At 35.7% G+C, this 22228-nt stretch overlaps 1 protein-coding gene across 6 annotated transcripts in view; it reads left to right on the forward strand.

Annotated features, from left to right (window-relative positions):
* Positions 1-589: 589 nt before the first annotated feature.
* The window catches only part of LOC138705059 (small subunit processome component 20 homolog), a 297829-nt gene continuing 276190 nt past the window's right edge, over positions 590-22228 (forward strand). For 2 of the 6 annotated variants that reach the window (XM_069833649.1, XM_069833650.1), the window contains exon 1: positions 590-830. In XM_069833649.1, the coding sequence (XP_069689750.1) occupies positions 786-830 (45 nt within the window). In that variant the 5' untranslated portion in view covers positions 590-785. The remainder of the gene's footprint in view (positions 831-22228) is intronic. The other 4 variants (XM_069833643.1, XM_069833645.1, XM_069833644.1 and 1 more) reach the window with 3 other exon arrangements.

Below are 22228 nucleotides of genomic sequence, written 5' to 3' on the forward strand. Positions count from 1 at the left end.
ATCACGTTTTATTTCCAATTCTGGTATGATTATTATTGCTTAACGTCATCCCACTTTGTTAACTACGTAAGCCTACACTACAAGTACCGGTACACGTAAGTTACTCCATTAATTCATATTTCCATTATTATTGTTGTAAAGAGAAATGCAAATTAATATTTATTGGTTTCATAGTTAATTATCGCTATAATCTTGAATGAGTGAAGCTATTATAGTAAATTTCAGTTCGTTTTGCACGAACAAAAATTATATTAACTTATTTCTTGCAGATATCTTCGAGTTTATGGTGGAATTTAATATACTTCATTAAAATAATAAATTAACTTTATGCATTTAATATTTCAATAATGGAAGGAAGGTGTTCATTTTTCCAAAAGAACACGACAAAGAAAGTGTAACATATTTCGTCGTCTGCTAGGCCAGAGATCAGCGATGATGAGGCGATAGTAGCGATCCTAGTGGTGGGAAAGTACCCATGTTTGCATTTTTACTACATACTGTGCTTCGCGACTGTATATAGTAGACTGTGTCACTTGAAGGGGATATAATTTATGTGTTGGCTACACTGCGTTCGTCATTATACTTCGAGATGACGCTAATATCCAGGCACTAACTGGATGGAGAGTTCGTAAATAAGGAAGATGAAACATGTGAAGTGGACACGTGGTGTTGGTATTTTTTGTGGAGACGTGGATCTGGAAATGTGAATGTGTATATATTTTTCAATTGTGTTAGTTGGAAGATTTTAGTGATTTAATTTATACCTGTAATTGAATTTAGTAACCATGAAAAGCAAGCCGAAGAAACACAAGGAAGAGAATACTTTTCAGGTTAGCAGAAGAGATATTTTTTGTTGGTAATAATAGATATTTTGTTTTATGTCTTAGAAGGAATTTTAAGTACCATAAATTATGGGATGAGGTTTTGGCCCGCAGTTAATTTTCTTTTAGTTCTTCCCATCTTAAACGTGGCCTGTCTTAAATGGTTGATCGTTACTCAAATATCCGCTTGGAAAATATTTGTATATGTACATAGCCTATTTGGTAAATAGTTGGTTAATTGTACGAAGATCCTAGAACTATTTATCTGTTGTACGTAGTAATGAATGAATATATCACCGTCTTAATGGCACGTGTTGTTGAAACTTAAGTGAGCTTTTTAAGTTTACTCGAGAGGTCCAGTTGCAAATTTCTGATTAGTGTGTGGTATGGAGGCCTGAACCACACCAGGAAGAAAGCATTCCCGCATTTTTAGTCACAGCGGAGCTACAAATTTGTGGACAGTAAGTGTTTGGGGTTTGAATCACACCAGCAAGAATACATTTTCAGTGTTAGTGGAGATAGATATTATTGTCGAAAGAGGTCATATTTTGGCATAAGGAACCTTCCTAGTACCCGGTACTCGTTACATAAGCTGTTAAGTCAGCCATTGTTATATAATCATAAAAAGTGTATATTTTCGGGAACGTTTCAGTATACGGATTCCTCACTGACAATTGAATCGATCATTTCAAAAAGGTCATGAGTCAAGAAACTGAAATTTTACAGGAGAAAGAAAAAACTTTTGCAATGACCTTTCCCTATTACTTCAAAATTCCAACCTTGTGCACACAAAATAAATTATTGGCACTGAAAAGTGCCTTTTCGTAAATATAATGATGCGCATTCGACAAACGCAGACAAATCTGCCCTTTTTAGTATTTTAAGACATAAATTGGTAGGTGCAGTCCGTGTTCTAAAATTTTCCCAGAATATCGTTGGGGTGTGTTTTCGTGTGTCTGTATATTTCATATTGTTCTAGTGTGTTGAGTTTCTGGAAATGACATGGAAATACTGCACATCCAACCAAAAAGCCTCCCTCACTCGCAGATTGAGTACTCCCCATTGAAGATAAGTAGATTCATTTTTCCCTCCTTCAGCAAGTCTTCTCATAGCCGAGTGATCTAAACATTACCAATGGTGTGCGTGCTTTTCATAGGAAAATTCGACAGATCGAATCCGAGCGTAAGCGAAGAAATAAGAAGTAAAAAAGATAGAGATGGTGCGTGAAAGAGAGTGAGAGGGGAGAGAGGAAGGGAGACGGAACAGAGTTCTCGTTTTGCTTCGTAGATGGGACTTACAGTTTCACTTTTGTCCCCTAAATCCCTACTTTTCACTCTTTCCCACTAGAATGTCATGTGAACTAGTAGTGGAAAAGTGGAGGAGATGGTGGGCGGAGCTTGTATGTTCTATTCTTTCAGATTTTCTCAAAATATGACAATATGATAGACAAATTTTTTACCTCGAAAAATTTAAATAACCTCGCTTTTCTTACATCCTCTCCTTCCATTCCCTCTCTCTTATTCTTCCACTCTTGCCCTCTTTTTTCCGTACCCCACCTGTATACTCCTACTACTCAATATAATTTTTACATTAGTCTATACTCTACCTATTTCCTGTACTATTAACACACAATTCTAATTACCTTACCAATGTCGAGACTCGAACCACCGACCATCACTTCTGTACTTCATAGTCAACCCCAAAACTGCGAGAAGCATTACGAAAATGTCCCTTGAAATCAATGCAAAAGTAAACCTTCGACAGAAATTCAAACATCATGTCACATGTTATGTCACACATTACATCACATCTTATGAAAAAAAATGCTCTACTTCATCAAACAACTCCAGCTTCCGCTGATATATGTGGATGATTCTTAAAATAGGCCTAGGCTGCATTTCAGCTTACAAGAATTTTACATTCATTACTTTTTTTCAAATAATCTGGAAAAAAAAAAAGAGCAAGTTATGTTTCTCTCTTCTTTACTCATAGCGGTCTTAGATCTGGCCATTTTTGTTATTCCTATACAATAAAAATTACTTAAACAAAGAATCTCAGAGACGTTCATAAAATCACAAGAAATTAAATGCGTTGTTTAATAAGGGTTTTATCAATATACCTAAGTGGCAAAAACATTAAAATACTGCAATTTAAATAAAATCTTATGTATACTACTATCGCACTAATTGTAACGATCCTATAAAATTATAATAATAAATAATAATAATAATAGTAAACATTAGAAATTTAATATTAAAAAGCCCTACCTCAAACAATCTCACAAAGTGATGTTTAAATTTTTTATTACTTTGGCACCCTATGTAGACTGATTCTTAAAAAATATTTTACTGACCAATAAATAATATCTACATAGTCTCTATCATAACAGAACTTGAAAGTTGTCATTAGCCTGGGCAGGTATCATTAGCATGTACAGTACTGTTCGTACTAACGACAATTGAAACTGTCCATGCTAATGATAAAAATAGGTTAGATCAAAGTAATAACTCTATGGTAGATCGGCCTATTTGTCAGTTAATTTTTCCATGGTGATATTATTCACTTAAACTGACACAAAAAAGGATTTAAAAAATGTTTATCAATAATATAGGTACAATACTGGTATCAAATACCTTACTACAATAATACCGCACAGCTAGCAGTTCTGTGCGCGAACTGTGCAGGTGCTGCTACCTAGGTGGCAGGGTGTGCTGAAACCTGTAAAACAAGCTGTAATATACTATAATGTAGATTGTTACTGGGCTAGTAAATAGTTTTATTAATTAGTGCTTTGTTAAAATGTCAGGGTGTATATGTGCTGTTTATAACTGCTACAATTACAGCATTACAAACTGCTCCAAATCGTACTTTCGATTTCCGAGGGATCATAAAACAACATTCTTTAGTAGGCCTAATGCCTTCGTCTCTGTGTTGATAGAACAATAAAAATTAGCTTTTTTATTTAGGCCTAATAAATGAATAGAAGTTAAAATGTTACAACTTACTTACTTACTTACTTACAAATGGCTTTTAAGGAACCCACAGGTTCATTGTCGCCCTTACATAAGCCTGCTATCGGACCTTATCCTGTGCAAGATTAATCTAGTCTCCATCATATCCCACCTTCCTCAAATCCATTTTAATATTATCCTCCCACCTGCGTCTTGGCCTCCCCAAAGGTCTTTTCCCCTCTGGTCTCCCAACTCTGTATGCATTTCTGGATTCGCCCATACATGCTACATGCCCTGCCCATCTCAAACGTCTGGATTTAATGTTCCTAATTATGTCAGGTGAAGAATACAATGCGTGCAGTTCTGCATTGTGTAACTTTCTCCATTCTCCTGTGACTTCATCCCTCTTAGCTCCAAATATTTTCCTAAGAACCTTATTTTCAAACACCCTTAATATCTGTTCCCCTCTCAAAGTGAGAGTCCAAGTCTCACAAACATACAGAACAACCGGTAATATAACTGTTTTATAAATTCTAACTTTCAGATTTTTTGACAGCAGACTAGATGACAAAAGCTTCTCAACCGAATAATAACAGGCATTTCCCATACTATTTATTCTGCGTTTAATTTCCTCCTGAGTGTCATTTATATTTGTTACTGTTGTTCCAAGATATTTGAATTTTTCCACCTCTTCGAAGGATAAATCTCCAATTTTTATGTTTCCATTTCGTACAATATTCTGGTCACAAGACATAATCATATACTTTGTCTTTTTGGGATTTACTTCCAAACCTATCTCTTTACTTGCTTCAAGTAAAATTCCCGCGTTTTCCCTAATCGTTCGTGAATTTTGTCCTAACATATTCACATCATCTGCATAGACAAGAAGCTGATGTAACCCGTTCAATTCCAAACCCTCTGTGTTATCCTGAACTTTCCTAATGGCATATTCCAGAGTGAAGTTAAAAACTAAAGGTGATAGTGCATCTCCTTGCTTTAGCCCACAGTGAATTGGAGAAGCATCAGATAGAAACTGGCCTATATGGACTCTGCTGTAATTTTTACTGAGACACATAATTGAACTAGTTTCTTAGGAATACCAAATTCAATAAGAATATTATATAAAACTTCTCTCTTAACCGAGTCATATGCCTTTTTGAAATCTATAAATAACTGATGTACTGTACCCTTATACTCCCATTTTTTTCTCGAATATCTGATGAATACAAAGAAGTTAAAATGTGTTGGAAATTTTAAGGTTTTATCAAATTAAGTTCTGTTGTTGTCCACATAACTTTACTAATTATTACAAGCATGAGATTACTACCAATTTTATCTTTACAGCTGTCAGCAATGGGTATATAATGCGTTATTGTAAATTCATTCTTAGAATTCAGAATTAATTTTGTCTCACTAAAGCAAAGAAAAAAATATGTAACAATTAATTATGGAAAGTAATACAAGGTATGCAATATTTCTCATAATATCCAGTTTTGATACAAGATAATAATGTTACATTAAATACTATTAAACATTTCGGCTCAACTGCAGTATTTGTCCCGCTATGCTGTAACATCTGAAGGAGTGCCAACATATTTCTAGCGCTTTTTGCGCTACCAACCTTAACTCATCTGCCTCCACTGTAACGAAAATTGTTACTTATGCCAATCTTCCTCTCGATAAAAACCTAATGCAGGTCAAGCAGAGAGTACAAGATGCGCAAAGAGTGTAAAATACTGCTGTCTTATTACAAAGATTGTATTTGTAGTAGGAAATGTTCATCTATAGAACCGCCACCATAGGAACCAAGTAAGGCCGAATTCGAGCGCCGAAATAGTAATATACGTTACAAGAGTGGTATGTTGACATTTTCATGTTCGAGGAAAAGATTGAAAAATCGAAACGTAGTTGAGCTTTTTAATTCTAAGGAAGATATATGGCCCAATATGTGATAATGGAGAATGGCGAATAAGATGCAACTTTGAACTTTACCAACTATATAAGTCCCCTGATGTGGTTACAGTCATTAAAATATCAAGATTAAGATGGGCAGGACATGTGCAAAGGATGGCAGATCGTGAGACTGCGATGGATGGATGGAGTGTTAGAGGATCTAAAGAAAGTGGGAATTAAAGGATGGTGGTTGGTTGCCAGGGACAGAGATGCATGGAAGAGAGTTCTAAGGGAGGCCGAGGCTCAAATTGGGCTGTAGCGTCGATGATGATGATGATGATGATGAGTTGAGCTTTTTTAATTTCCGAGAACATGAAAACAAACATACCGCTCGTGTATCGTACATTATTTTGTGCGAAGATAGTTTATTACATACCTGAAAGACGAATTTCTAATTAGTTGCAATGAAATCTCCATATTGGTTTCTGTTTAATGACGGCAACTTCGGAAAACCAAAATATCTTTCTTCAACATTGTTGCTATAAAATGTTTTCTGTGTTTACTATACTCCAGCAGGCCGTGATATACGTCTGTCTTTTTTTTTTCCCCCAGTCTATAAATGCGAACTTAAAACAAATGGTAAGGTTATGTAATGATTTATTTTTCATTTTAATATTTTAACAATATTATTTATATAACATATTGCAGTAATGACATTGGCATCTGGAATCTTGTTGATTTTTTCACGGCTTCCTTAATGTTACTTGTATCAGGAATGCAATAAGTTTCGTGGAGTAGTAGACTTTACTTAATTTTTGCAAATATTTAAAAACAATAATTAACATTGCAATTTAGGTGAAATTGCAGTGGTAAGTTTCCAATTTATAATTATTACTATGTTAAGCGTCTCTAAAAATAATATGTTAAAAGCCTAAAGCAGTAAAATGAATGTCGCGCTTAAGCAGTAAGAAGAGGGAAATTGTTATGTGTGTTACGTTGGGAATACTGAATGTGGTATTTCACACTTACCGCGTATTGGTTCTGTGCGGAAAACAAGCAAATACGCACGATCTCGCACAAATATATAATTCATCATTATAGGTATAAAAAATTACAGAAAAGTCCAAAAACATGTACACGCAATGCTCCACTTCTGCGAAATTACAGTCTGTAGTTTGGATTCAGTGATGGCATTATATCCTGGGTTTGAGCCCCGAAAATTTATAATTCTTTATTAGAGACATAAAAAATTGCAGGAAAAATCTAAAAACTTGTATAGACAATGCACATCTTCCGCCAAATTACAGTCTCTTGTTTGGACAAAGTGACGGCAATATTTCCTGAGTTCGAATACCAAAAGTATAGGCTATAATTGTTTATTAGAGGCATAAAAATTTCCAGGAAAAATCTAAATACTTGTATACACACTGCTCGACTTCCGCCAAATTAGTTTGAACCCAATGACGGTATTATTCTCTGAGTTCGAGCCTCTAAAATTTATAATTTTTTATTAAAGGAATAAAAAATTTCAGGAAAAACTAAAAACTTGTACACACAATGCAAATCTTCCGCCACATTACAGTCTGTAGTTTTAACCCAATGATGGATCCTGAGTTCGAGCCCTGAAAATGTATAATTGCTTATTGTAGGAATAAAGAATTGCAGGAAAAATCTAAACTTGTATACATAATGAACCCCCTCCATGAAATATCGGACTGTAGTTTGAACCTAGTGAGCGTGCTATCTCCTTAGTTCGAGCCCCTTAAAATTAAAATTCATTAATGTGGGTATGAAGGATTTGCTGGAAAATCTAAATCTAAAAAAACCTTACATATTGAACCCCTTCCACTTAATTTCAGTCATCACTGTCTTCTCAGTCATTGTTTTATTCTCAGTCTTCTCTTTCCTTCATGAACTGAACTTTGAGACGAGACAGAGTGGACAGAGGGAAGGCAAAGGGTAGAGAAGGCACAAAAATGACAGAGTGAACTGAGTGTACAGAGAGTGGACTAAAATACAGAGAGTGGACTGTGAGTAGGCCTACAGAGAGTGGGTGGAATGAAAGGACAGGCAGTGGACTGAGAGGACAGAAAGTGGTCTGAGAAGACAGAGAGTAGACTGAGAGAATAGGTGGAGCACTGTGGGGATAGCGAGGGAACTAAAAGAATAGAGGGACCAGAGAGTGAACTGAGAGAAGAGAGAGTGGACAGAGAGGATAGAGTTGACTGAGAGGACAGAGAGTGTACTGAGACCACAGAGTGTGGACTCAGAGGACAGAGTGAAGACAGAGAGTGGACTGAGAGGACAGAGAATGGACTGAGAAGACAAAGAGTGGACTGATGGGACAGAGAGTGATCTGAGAGAACAGGGAAGGGACAGAGAGTAGACTGAGGTGACAGTGTGGATGGAGAGGACAGAGAGTACAGAATATGGACTCAGGTGACAAAGAGTAGACTGAGAGGACAGAGTGGGATGAAAAACTGAGAGTGGATTGAGTGTACAGAGAGTGAACTGAGAGGATATAGAGAAGATTGAGAGTGAACTGGGGAAACTGCGAGTCAGAATTCTTTCCTCTCAGTCCTCTCTGTGCTCACTCACTGTAATTTCAGTAATCTCTCTTTGATATCGGTCCACTCTGTTTCCTTTCCCTGTTCTACTACTACAGTCCTCTCTCTCTCTCCTCTCAGTCCAATCTGCGTTTTCTCAGTTCACTCTTTTTCTCCTCAGCCCACTTCATCCTCTCAATTTTCTTTGTATCACTTTCCGTCCTTTCAATCCACACAATGTACTCTCAATTCACTCTCTGTAATCTCTGCCCCTTCTCTGTCCTCTCAGTCCACTCTTTTCTCTTAGCTCATTCCCTATCCTCTCAGTCCACTCCTTATCCTCTCAGGCTACATACTGTTGTCTGAGTCCTCTCCCTGTCGTCTCAGTCCACTCTGTCCCTTCATTCCATTCACTGCTCCTCAGTCTACTCTTGTACTCTCAGTTCACTCTCTGTAATCTCTGTCTACTTTATATGAACCGTAGTATATTCCTCGTCCAATATGGTGATAGATTGTAAATCTATTAAGGAGAGTTGCTTCTCTTCAGTTCATTTCCTTTCCTCTCAGTCTACTCTCTGTCCCCACTGTCCACTCTCTGGTCTCTCAGTCTACTCACCATCCTCGCTGTCCACCTTCTTGTCACTCAGTTCAGTCTCTGTGCTCTTAGCTTACTCCAAATCCCTCAGTGCTTTATCTATCCTCCCAGGCTCCCCTCTGTCCTCTCAGTTCACTCTCTGTCCTCTCAGTCCACTCTCTGTACTCTAATTCCAGTCTCTGTTCTCTCAGTCCTTGCAAAAGCTTCTACATCTATAGGACATTTGTCACAGCGTTATATCAACATGCCAACAACACCTAAAGGAACGGCAAGGGTTAAGCACGGATTTTATACGATTTCGCGTTTTCCTAATTATGTAAGTGCAATTGACTGAACACATGTGAAAATACAATCACCAGGTGGAGGAGATGCAGAAATCACAAGGAATTTTTTTCAATTAATGTGCAAACTGTCTGATTCTTCCTTGTTGATTCGAGACATTGTGGCTAGGTGGCCAGGCTCATCTGATGACTCACATATTTTTAATTCTTCAAGAATTAAGAGGCGATTTGAAGATGGAGAATTTGGTGCAGCCATTCTATACTGTTTTCGCTGTAAGAAAAATCCTAATGTAAACACAAGCATGTTGCTGTCATACCCGTGATTGGCTGCCAGTCGAAATACTCACACAACGCAGGAAAATATAGTTCCGTATTTGTAAAACATAATCTCGTATTATTTGAAAATAAAAAAAATAATTTCTAGTTGTTAAATACGATGAAACATATAACTTCACTCCTATGTAAAATGCTATGTAAAAGAAAACTACTTTTATATTTTGTTATTTACTATGAACGCGGATGAATACCAAGAGTAACACCGAGGTAGTCTGTTCTTGTAACAAGCTGGCGTCACTTGATCTCGTAGCTGTTCAGATAAGCATGCGGTACTGTAGTATGGCTTCTACATCCTGGAAGGAATAATTCCTTTGTCCGGCAGCGATTGACCTTACACGTAAGTTTAAAATAATTTAATTACAGTAACTATAAAGTAAAAGTTTCCTAAGCAAAGTAATGCATAGTAATGAGATTAGGTCTACTTGACAGTAACGGGAAATGTTTAACATGAAACAGAATGTACAAGAGTGGGCGGGAGAATCTATGGCGCCAACCTGCGGCCAATGAAGCCTCACTTCAGTCACGTGCTATTGTTTACATTAGGATTTTTCTTACAGCGAAAAGATTATAGTTGGAGATAGTGGATATGCTGTACAAAATTATCTCATTACACCACTGACAATTACACACACGCCAGAGGAACAACTTTTTCAGGAGGCCATCATAAGGACTAGAAGTTCAGCAGAGAGAGCTATGGGGTATAGAAAAGAAGATTTCCTGTTTTAGCTACTGGAATCAGACTAAAATTCGACAGAATTTAAAGTGTAATTGCGGCAACTGCTATTTTACACAATATAGCTTGCAATGAGAATGAAAATATACCTCCTGTTACTGATGATCAGTTGGATGCCATTAATGCTGTGCATAACTTCCCGCGAGCAGCTAACAACCACCAAAATATAGCAGAAAATAATGTCAGGCGAAACCACCTTATCCATCAGTACTTCCATGATTTGTTGGTGAACCAGTGAAGGAAGAGATTAAATTAACATAAAATAAGTTTCATTCACTGCAGTACATGTAACATTGTTTATTATTCATGTTAAACTTGCATATTTTCCAAAGTATATTATAACTTTACTTCACTGGAAATTAAGCATTACCAGCACCTTATCCATCAGTACGTTCATGACTAAAATTTGTTTGTGAATCAGTGAAACAAAGGGATGAAATTAACATAAAGTAAGTTTCATTCATTGTAGTACATGTAACATGGTTTATTATTCATGTTAAACTTGGATATTTTCAAAAGTATATATTATAACTTTACTTCACTGAAAATTAAGCAGTACCAGTAACTTACACCATAAATTATTAAGCCTAAAATTGTTATTTTTTAAAATCTGACATATTATCTTGTGTGGTGTAGCTTTAGATGCAACACAACTGCCATAATATAGAATCTAATGATGACATGACTTAACTGTAACTGTGTTGTATAAAATATTACTACTGATACACAAATATTTTAACACATTATAGTGTAGTCACAATTTATGTAAAAATCCCACTTTTTTCAAATTATGCAGTGATGTTACAAGTTGAAATATATCTGCATTTGTATCAAATTCATATTAATGTCGGATTTCAATGAAAGAAAGTAACTAATTACTTGAAATATGCAGTGTGTTTATTTTATAACATATAAGAAATTAGCTGGAGGGAATATACTGTATATTTCATATTATGTTCATGTCTATTAAAATAATCAGAAATGAAACTAACAATTGATTTATGAACATTTTGATGTCATGTTATAATTAGGCCTAGCCTACTGTTTTTTTCTTATGTATTATTACTATATTATAAATAAGCCATATATAAATTATGTGATAGGTGATAACATGCAATAAATTTCATTTTTCAATTGGAATTAAGTTAAACTACCTACTGATTAACTTGTTATTCAATTATTTAAGAAGCTACATAAATTTAAATATCTTCTGTTTTAAGTAGCATGATAACCTGATGTGATATGTTGAATATGGTATTATTAATACAGTGAATGATATAAACTGAATGACATTATGAAAATATCAAAATGACATCATAACATATTACGACCACTACAAACCACTACAAAACTGAAGTTATCAGTCTATAAGTTACCTAATGTGATTTAATATGTTAGATTAAATTTTTTAATTTAAATAAAAAAGAACATATAGACTTGAACAAAATAAACACCATAACTACTTCAAAATCTTGTGATTTCAGTTAGCTGTTTGTTTTAAGGTCCAATTGTCTATTCCTAATATCAAGTTGAAGAATTCTTCTTTTCATCTCAAGATCAAACTCCTTATTTTTTTATATGAAGTTCTGTAAGTTTCATCTTCACTCTGTGTTCTTCTTTCATATTTATGTTACCGGTACTTTAAATTAATGCTCCATCCTTTGGAACTGAATTTGATCCTCTGTTGCTTGTTTTTGTAACTGCAGAACTTGTTTTTCTTGCCAGAATGCCATAAGTTTCTTTCCTGTCAATGAACTATCTAGTGATGGTCTTTTCTTCTTTACTAGAAGTGGAGTGGAAGTAGGTTTCCTCAGATCCCTAATATTGAATTGACTGCTACATGGAATGGCTTCTACTTCATTAATTTGTATATTATCCTGAGATACTATTGGTATATATCTTCAATTACCTGATCAGTGGGATTTGAATCGTCACCTGCGACAAATGCTTGGAATTCAGAAGCTATAGACTTGTACAGATTCACAGATGAAAAGGGAATTACATTGGAATTTTGAATTGATTGGATTTGAGGAGGAAATTGTGCTTTTCCAATGTTTGCAGATGGGTGCTCCACAGATGCGAGTAGTGATGACTGGCCAGGACAATCTGAGTCACATACAGATGGTAGCCCCTCAAGTTGTATTGTGCCAATAATCTCTTTTATTTTAATATAAGTTATTATTAAGTTCGGTTGATTTGGACCTCCACCTGCACCTGATGTGTATTTTTTATCTTCGGAAAATCTCCTTTTACAGGTCTTTTTGAGGTTTTCATACTTCCCCTTTAATATCTTCCAATCTCTTACCGGTACTACAGTTCCATTAATTTCATTGAAACTTTCTGCTAGCTCTTGCCAAGCTTTTTCTTTGTCTTTTAAAGAGAGCCGTAAATCAATTTCTACTTGACTAAAATTCTTACTTTTTTCCCTGAATTCTCCATGTCTAAACACAGGACCTTACAGTGTACATTAATCAGCTTATGATAATCTGATCAAAATTCATAATGGATGATGAAGCAATCATACAGTGCAACCAACCGTTTACTGAAATAAAAATAATACAAGAGGATGACACCTATTATGAATATTTAGGCCCTGGGTTTAGGTCACTGGAAAACTGGACAGAGCAAATGTTGGCACCCTAACCTCTTTCTTTAACTTTATCCCTTCTGTTATCAAACAAAAATGTGAAACAATAATTGTGCCAATTCACCAAACAAAAAGCTGTTTTTATTACATTATTTATAAATATTTTTATTGAGCATGTATTTAACAATTCTTTGATGGGCGATCATAAGAGTACAAGTCAAAAAACCTTATTTTACAGGAGAGCAAAAAAAAACTGTTTAACATCGTACGTGATTTTGAAGATTTATTGTATGCGCATCAGAGAATGCGGCGTTCTACAGCAGGTTTTGACATACTTTTTTTACCAGACATAGATATCGAGCTGATGATGACAAAACTGTACATATCTCAATTTCGCCAAAAATTGACTTGTACTCTTATGATCGCCCATCAAAGAATTATTTCAACATCCGACCTTAAAATACTTTCTCTTACTCCCTTGCTCTGGGTATTTGCCCATTCTAGCCAATTATAAACTAGGGCCTGTGAATATTACATAAATAGATAAGGTCACATACTACAATGTTAAAAATAAAAGCTATTTCCCTTAGAATTATCAAGATCCTGGGTACATCAGGTAGGCCTAATTTAGTGGGTTACCGAACACGTTAAAGAGCTGGAAGTTGTCTTCTTGAAATTAATTAAGATCGTGATTTTTGGAGGGAAAGGAATAAACTAAAAGCAATTAATTTTTATATTAAAATGGATCCACACATGCCACCAGATAATGCACATTAACACAAAACACAAATTATTGTACGATCTTGCCTATCAGAGAAAAGTGGAATCGAGAACGCTTTCCAATAAATTCAAGAAAACAGCTGATTAAATGATACACAACACTTCACATGGGTATAAATGATTTATTTATTTGTGAAACTAGTAGATGCATTCCTTCTTTATTCGCGTTGATTTGATTATAGCATTAATTCTCTGTAAACAGCTGACATCATGATCTGTGGCTAACATGTTGAAAATCTGACGCGCCATGAGTAATCTTGGCTCTGATTGGCTAGTTGTTCAGTGTAGCCAACACATGAGAAGCCATGAGCATCTAGTGCCAACATTAGTTTAAACGGGTGGGCTGTCAGATATTTATGGAGAAAATGGAAGCATGTTTAAACTGAATAGTAAAGTTGAACGGGTTTAATTTATCCCAAATTTAACTAACTTTGGAGAAAACGGCCCTAAACGATGCAATATAACTGCCGCCATTTGTTAAGTTGAGTGTCAGCTATTGTGAAATGTACCTGCTAAAACGGTTTAAGTACATGTTACTGATAGAGCACCAGCTTTAGCTATGGTGTGGTAGCTACTTTACTTGTCTGTGTCTTGCGCATGCGCAGTGTCCCATCATTGGACTTTGAAAAATTTCTTGCGGGACACTAACTGCAGTTTCTCCAACATTTCTTATATGGTCTTCATCAGTTTTAAGAACAAAAATAATAACTTAACCTTACAAGTTCCATAAAATGTCTTACTAGTAGTTGATTTGCAATTTTAACTTGGAAACTGTTCTTAATTCTGTCACATAGTCAGCTTTTGTGACTGAGCAACTCAAAAAAAAGAAAAAAATTGTCGCTAGATGGCAGCTCCTAACAGTCAGTGAAGTCTCTTGTGGATATAATATATTATGTTTGACCGTTGAATGAGCAGTCAGTATAAGCAGCCATCAGATGCATAAATGCATTCGAGCAGGCAGTGTGTAAAATCAACCAGCCATTGTCATTCTTCCCTCCAAACAGATATTGCTGTTTCCAACTTACGAAACCAAATGTCCTTACAAGAGAGAGAGAAATTACAAAATATCCCTTCCACAACAATACTATCTTTTCTATTCATGCTAATGACTTGAATATCAAAGGACAAATTTTTATAGAAACTAATATGTTAATTAGTTTAAAAAATGTATTAATATTTTATTTGATGCTTTGTTATATTGGGTAGTAGTGACGTACTTTAACAGCCCAGAAAATAATTGAAGCGTCGGCTGGAACAATGTTATAAGTTACATTTGGTAAAATTTACAGGAGCTGCAAAAATGTATACACGTACAACGTTGTTCTTATAGAGTAGCAAACTTTTGAGTGGACAGTTTTCACGTACTGCATTGATGGACAGTTGCAAGCCAAATAGTATAGCAAGGTAACATGACATACAACATTATTACATGGAAACATGCCAAATGAAAATTTTGTAACTTACAACGTTGTTCCAGCCGACACTTTAATTAATCTCTTGAAACAAAATCTGCACCTGGGACATTAATGCTAATGCCATTTGACATTTTATATAATACAATAAAAATATAGGGTTTCCAAGAAAGAATGGTGGGTTTTTAGGAGTTCACTGTGAAGCATGTATTATGTGTAATGGATTGAAGGTGCTTGTAAGTAGTTCAGTAACTCAAACAGTTTGCTTTTACGTCATTGTTGCATATCTTACCAGATTTCCGATAGTCCTGTGTTCAGAGATGTCAGAAGTCCATTCCATGCCATTGCATACATAGACATACTACAGAATTTTTTATTTCCTCAAATGAAGCAAATGGAAATGGAGTTGCAAATCATCTTTCAACAAGATGGAGCACCATTCCATTTTGCAAACCATGTCAGAGAAGAGTTAAATCATCGATTTCCAGACTGATGGAGTGGCAGAAATGGACTCATCCCATGGTCCGCTAGGAGTCTGGATATTACTCCATTGGACTTCCAGCTTTGGGGCTGTGTCAAGAATGAGGTCTAGAGTGAAGGAATTGAGAATTTTGATCACCTAAAACAAAGAATCAGACAAGTAATCACAAGCATTACGACAGATGTTCTTGTCAGAGTGTGGGCTGAAATTGAATTTCACTTAGACATCTGTCATACTGGTAATGGTAATCATATTGAAATTTACTAACATTATTTGGAAACTGTTTGAGTTACTGAACTAATTACAAGCACCTTCAATCCATTACACATAATACATGCTTCACAGTGAGCTCATAAAACCCCGCCATTCATTCTCGGAAAACCTGTATTATTTATAATAAAAAATTGTATTTTTTCTATTGTTGTTATATGAGGACAGATGTAAATAAAAGCAAATATTTATATAAATTGGAAAGATATACCGATTTGATGCACGCTATTTGTGTAAGGACTTAAAAATGCAGCCTATTTGTAGAAAATCACCCATATACCCTTCAAAAACTTCAAACCTCTCTGTAATAATATACCCTTCCTAAAATCCTAATCTGTCACTGATATACACCCTTTACCAAGCCCTAACCTTTCACTAATATCCGTCCTATTAGGCTAATTAACCTAGCATTGTAAGTCTTATGATGGCGAAACTGCAATCATTGATGTGATGAGCTGGCTGTCTACGTCTTTCGTCTCATTCTGTTTGTAACAAACATAGAATAATCAACACATTGCCAGAAAATGCCACTGCAACACCAAAAGAAGAAAAATATGTAAACTAATATCACACAGCAGGTTATAAAATGATCTGATCATTACAGTGTATGTACAACATCACATACTTACTTACTTACTGGCTTTTAAGGAACCTGGAGGTTCATTGCCGCCCTTACATAAGCCCACCATTGGTCCCTATCCTGAGCAAGATTAATCCATTCTCTATCATCATATCCCACCTCCCTCAAATCCATTTTAATATTATCCTCCCATCTATGTCTCGGCCTTCCAAAAGGTCTTTTTCCCTCCAGCCTCCCAACTAACACTCGCAATGCATTTCTGGATTCGCCCATACATGCTACATGCCCTGCCCATCTCAAACGTCTGGATTTAATGTTCCTAATTATGTCAGGTGAAGAATACAATGCATGCAGTTCTGCGTTGTGTAACTTTCTCCATTCTCCTGTAACTTCATCCCTCTTAGCCCCAAATATTTTCCTAAGCACCTTATTCTCAAACACCCTTAACCTATGTTCCTCTCTCAAAGTGAGAGTCCAAGTTTCACAACCATAAAGAACAACCGGTAATATAACTGTTTTATAAATCCTAACTTTCAGATTTTTTGACAGCAGACTGGATGATAAAAGCTTCTCAACTGAATAATAACAGGCATTTCCCATATTTATTCTGTGTTTAATTTCCTCCCGAATATCATTTATATTTGTTACTGTTGCTCCAAGATATTTGAACTTCTCCACCTCTTCAAAAGATAAATTTCCAATTTTTATATTTCCATTTCGTACAATATTCTGGTCACAAGACATAATCATATACTTTGTCTTTTCGGGATTTACTTCCAAACCTATCTCTTTACTTGCTTCCAGTAAAATTCCCATGTTTTCCCTAATCGTTTGTAGATTTTCTCCTAACATATTCACATCATCCTCGTAGACAAGCAGCTGATGTAACTCGTTCAATTCTAAGCCCTCTCTGTTATCCTGGACTTTCCTAATGGCATACTCTAGAGCAAAGTTAAAAAGTAAAGGTGATAGTGCATCTCCTTGCTTTAGCCCACAGTCAATTGGAAACTCATCTGACAGAAACTGACCTATACGAATTCTGCTGTGCGTTTCACTGAGACACATTTTAATTAATCGAACTAGTTTCTTGGGAATACCAAATTCAATAAGAATATCATATAAAACTTCTCTCTTAACCGAGTCACATGCCTTTTTGAAATCTATGAATAACTGATGCACTGAACCCTTATACTCCCATTTTTTCTCCATTATCTGTCGAATACAAAATAGCTGGTCAATAGTTGATCTATTACGCCTAAAACCACACTGATGATCCCCAATAATTTCATCTATGTATGGAGTTAATCTTCTCAAAAAGAATATTGGACAAAAGTTTGTACGGCGTCAACAAAAATGATATTCCTCGAAAGTTACTACAGTTAGTCTTGTCCCCCTTTTAAAGATAGGTACGATTATGGACTCCTTCCATTGTTCTGGTACAATTTCCTTTTCCCAAATAGTAAGTACAAGCTTATAAATTTCTGTAGATAATGCGCTTCCACCCTCTTGTATTAATTCTGCTGGAATTTGATCGATACCTGGAGACTTATAATTTTTTAGAAAATCTGTGCTTCATTGGCTGGTCAGGATAATATATTTGAAAAATATTGGAGTGCAAGAGGTCAAATGACTTTGTTGTCAAACGCTTTACATTAGAAAACAACAACAACAAAATAATTTTTTAGATTTTCTATCGCAATTTCGACTTCAGAAAGTGTGGGTTCCGGTATAAATGGCTCATCAGTTTGTATTTCAATTTCGTCCCGATCATTTCTATTTGGCCTATGTATATTTAGGAGTTATCCAAGATAGTTTTTCCATCTGTTCAGGATTGAATGAGCGTCTGCAAGCAAGTCACCATTCTTGTCCTTGATCACGTTTACCCTTGCTTGATATCCATTCTTGAATTCCTTTATGCCCTTATATAAATCTCTAATGTTTTTATTTTTACTATTTGTTTCTACCTCATTCAATTTTTCCTTCAAGTAATCTCTCTTTTTATTCCTAAGCGTACGATTTGCTTCCCGTCTTTTATTGAAATAATTATCTCTATTCGCCTCAACTGGATCCTTAAGAATTTCAATTTTGCCTGTTTCCTTCTTTCTACTACCATGCAACAATCTTCATCAAACCACGGTTTCTTTTTCTTAGTTTCATAATAACCTATGCTCTGTTCAGGTGCAATTTTGATATTATCTCGGATATTTTCCCACATGCTATTAACATCTAACTTTTCCTGAACTTCGTCGAAACTTGCTAATACGTCGAACCTATTTGAAATTTCGACCTGATAATTTTGCTTAGTTCCCTCCTCCTTTAATTTCGGAATATTGAATCTTCTAATATTAACTTGTTGCTCTACTCGCTTGGCTACTGATAGTCTTTCTCTTAGTTCTCCAGTTACCAAATAATGGTCAGAATTACAGTCTGCACCCCTGAAGGTTCGACTGTCTACTATACTAGTATGTCTTTGTTTATCTATCAAGATGTGATCTATCTGGTTATGTGCCAATCCATCTGGAGAAGTCGAAGTATATTTATGTATATCCTTATGGGGGAATGTTGTACTTTTGACAATTAAATTTTTTGATGTGGCAAAGTTGACTAACCTAACTCCATTGTCATTACTAGTTATGTGTAGGCTCTCTTTTCCAATAGTCGGTTTAAAAATATCCTCCCGTCCTGCTTTAGCATTGAAATCCCCCAATAAAATTTTCATGTGATATCTAGGCAACTGATCAAAAGTATGTTCCAATTCCTCATAGAAGCTATCCTTTATATGGTCGTCTTTCTCTTCTGTAGGGGCATGAGCATTTATAACTACGATATCGCACCATCTACCCTTAAGTACTAAATACGATAACCTATCACTGATAAATTCGACCTTTTTTACTGCTGATTTTATTCTTTTATGAATAAAGAATCCTGTTCCTAATTGGTGATTATCGTTTCCTTCCCCATAATACCACAAATAATCTCCTATTTGCGTTATGCTGTTCCCATCTAACCTAACCTCCTGTACTCCCACAAAGTCTATTCTATATCTAGCTAGTTCTTTTGCTACTAATGTTACCCCTCCTGTTCTATATAGACTTGTAACATTCCAAGTACCAAATCTCAAAACCTTATTCCTTTGCTGTGGTCGTGCCAGAGAATCAGTCCCATTCCGAGGCTTATTTGAAGGATTCGTAACAAGCTGTTTTTTACGGTGATGGGTTGTTAGCCGTTCGTCCAACCCCTAAGCTGGAGGACCACCCCTCATCGGCTGTCCGCGACTGCTTATTCAATATATTCACAGCTACACAGCTGGAGGCCATCTCCTCGATCTGCAACCTGAGGACGCGCTATGCCGAGGTGATAGGGACCCACAATATATGGACAACATCACATAAACAGAGAAAATAGGCTATAATATTTCCAACACGGAAATGATGTAGCACTTAGATCATTGTATTTCATGTCAGTACCTTAACATGACCTTGTAAACTGATGTTGAAAGGTACCTGAAACCTAGTAATCGATGGTGATCGAAATTTGTTCGTATAAGTGTGGTTTTTATTATTTAGATGAATAGAAGGGAAAATAACAGTCAGTGTCACCAGTAGCTAGCACATAAATATACTCTCATTATAATATTCAAAATTTCATCCCGCACTGTTCATTGTAGAAAGCACTAGGTTTATCAGGAGATGCTGATAGTATCAATTATGAGAATAATTCTTTGATGGGCGATCATAAGAGTACAAGTCAAAAAACCTTATTTTACAGGAAAGCAAAAATACTGTTTAACATCATACATGATTTTGAAGATACTGTTATGTGCATCAGAGAATGCGGCGTTCTACAGCAGGTTTTGACTTGTATTCTTTTTACCAGACATAGATATCGAGCTGATGATGACAAAACTGTACATATCTCAATTTCGCAAAAAATTGACTTGTACTCTTATGATCGCCCATCAAAGAATTTATACTTAATCTGCATTATCATTTCCCCCCCCCCCCTCCCCAACACATTTTTACTGGTCCCAATAATACTGTCAATATTAAGACCTAGCAGAACTATTTCAGAGTTAGTCCATTTGTTATAGGCCTGTCTTTGGTTCTGATTTATCCTAGTTTAGAAAGTTCGCTTACATGATCAGAAAAGTCTAGGTCAGAAATCTTTGAACATCAGTATACAATATTACAATATAACATCTCAAAACCATCCTCCACATAAAATAAAATAAAATACGTTTATCAATATTAAAGTTTAACTAATAAATGAACACGAAATGCCAGTTGCTCCTATATGATAGATACCCTGTCCAGAAGAACAGAAAACTTACCTCCATGTAAGTAGCTTCCCATGGAGGTGACAGTAATCGTGATGGTGAACAAAATCATAACAGATTATTCAGTTATTATTTTGTCATGATACCGTAGTATGTGTCATTAAATATTTAATTCAAGGTATAAAAATGTAGACCTTAATTTATTTAATATATGAAACATTTTCTTTATATGTTGGGAGAAGATGCAGTTGAAAAAGATGTTACTTCTTTTTAATTTCTATATACAAGAGTAAATATAAGCAAAGTGACCAGCATGAAGAAGAACTCGGAAAGGAAAAACGAGAAGCAGCACAAAAACATACCTAGAGAGAGAATCATAGCTGATCTGATACTCTCTGAAGAAACGAAATGTAAAAGTACGGTATCATAAAAGATAAGCAGTAGTAAAAATTTAGACCATATCTGATTTAAGTGATCAATCAAAAACTGGGTGGACAGGACTAGATGGTACCTGGCAAAAGAAAGCCGAGATAAAAGTTCTTTTCAGTAGCTCTGAAGAAGATAGGCTTACTGTCTCAGCTAGTGCTAGTGAAGCTAGTGAAACATTGAAGAAGCAGAATCTAGGGGAAGCATGAAACAAGTAGGGTGAATGCAAGTGAATAAACATAGGGCTAAAGATTAGAAACTAGAGAAAAAGCTCAATGAAACTAACAAGCATGGTATTATAGACAAATTAAAGAAAACTTCCAAAAGGACACATCACATTCAAAAGTTAAAGACTTGTTAGACGTGAAACGGAATCCCCCAAAGTAGTCAGCCTGTTTCAGTATGAGAAGCACTTCCTCCTCCAAGTAACTCTCAGCTACAAGGAAAATAAGTCTCTTATAGCTCGTCAAGCTTTGTCAAGAGTTTCGAGTGGGAAGATATAAAAAAAAATACGATTTCATGAGTGTGTTGGTATGTGAAAAATTGTTCAGGAACAAAAAAGAACAGTGTGTATGGTGTGCATAATGACCTAAATATGATTCCATGATGTTGTGGTATCGAACATTTGTAGAAACAGGTTCTGTGTTAAAAAAAAAAAAAACATGCAAGAGATTGCAAGCAAAACCCACTATGAGAAGCAGCTTTTTCTGAAGCCGTGACAAGAAGTCCTACGAAAAGTTTAAGACTACTGTCAGTGTATTGTTCGAAAGTATTTGAAACTGTACTCATATCACTCACAAGTCTACAAGCCTTAAGCAATGAGGATCATGAAGGTCGTTTCAATTTTTCATCCATGGTGTGCCAACAGATTGCAGAAGATGACTGTTTCTTAAACAAATGGCTATTTACAGATAAAACTACTTTTCTTGTCAGCGGGAGAGTAAACATACACAATTGCATTATTTAGGCAAGGGAAAATCCTCATGTCTCCTATGAGTTTGAAAGGTCAATTCCAAAAGTTAACGTATGGTGTGGAGTGAGCCACAAAGTGTATGGACTATTCTTCTTTGCAGAAAAGACAATACTCTATGAATCTTACTTGGATATCAGTGTATTCCGAATCTCACCGGACCGGTGGACAACAATGACGTCACGCTGCAGTGAAATAGGAAAAAAACTGCTGGAAGGATCGATAGCTGTCATGGCGACTATATAAGTTGTTTTCTGTGCTACGCTAGCAAAATTTTGCGAAATTTCCTT

The sequence above is a fragment of the Periplaneta americana genome, chromosome 8 (assembly GCF_040183065.1).
Source record: "Periplaneta americana isolate PAMFEO1 chromosome 8, P.americana_PAMFEO1_priV1, whole genome shotgun sequence".
Lineage (NCBI taxonomy): Eukaryota > Metazoa > Arthropoda > Insecta > Blattodea > Blattidae > Periplaneta > Periplaneta americana.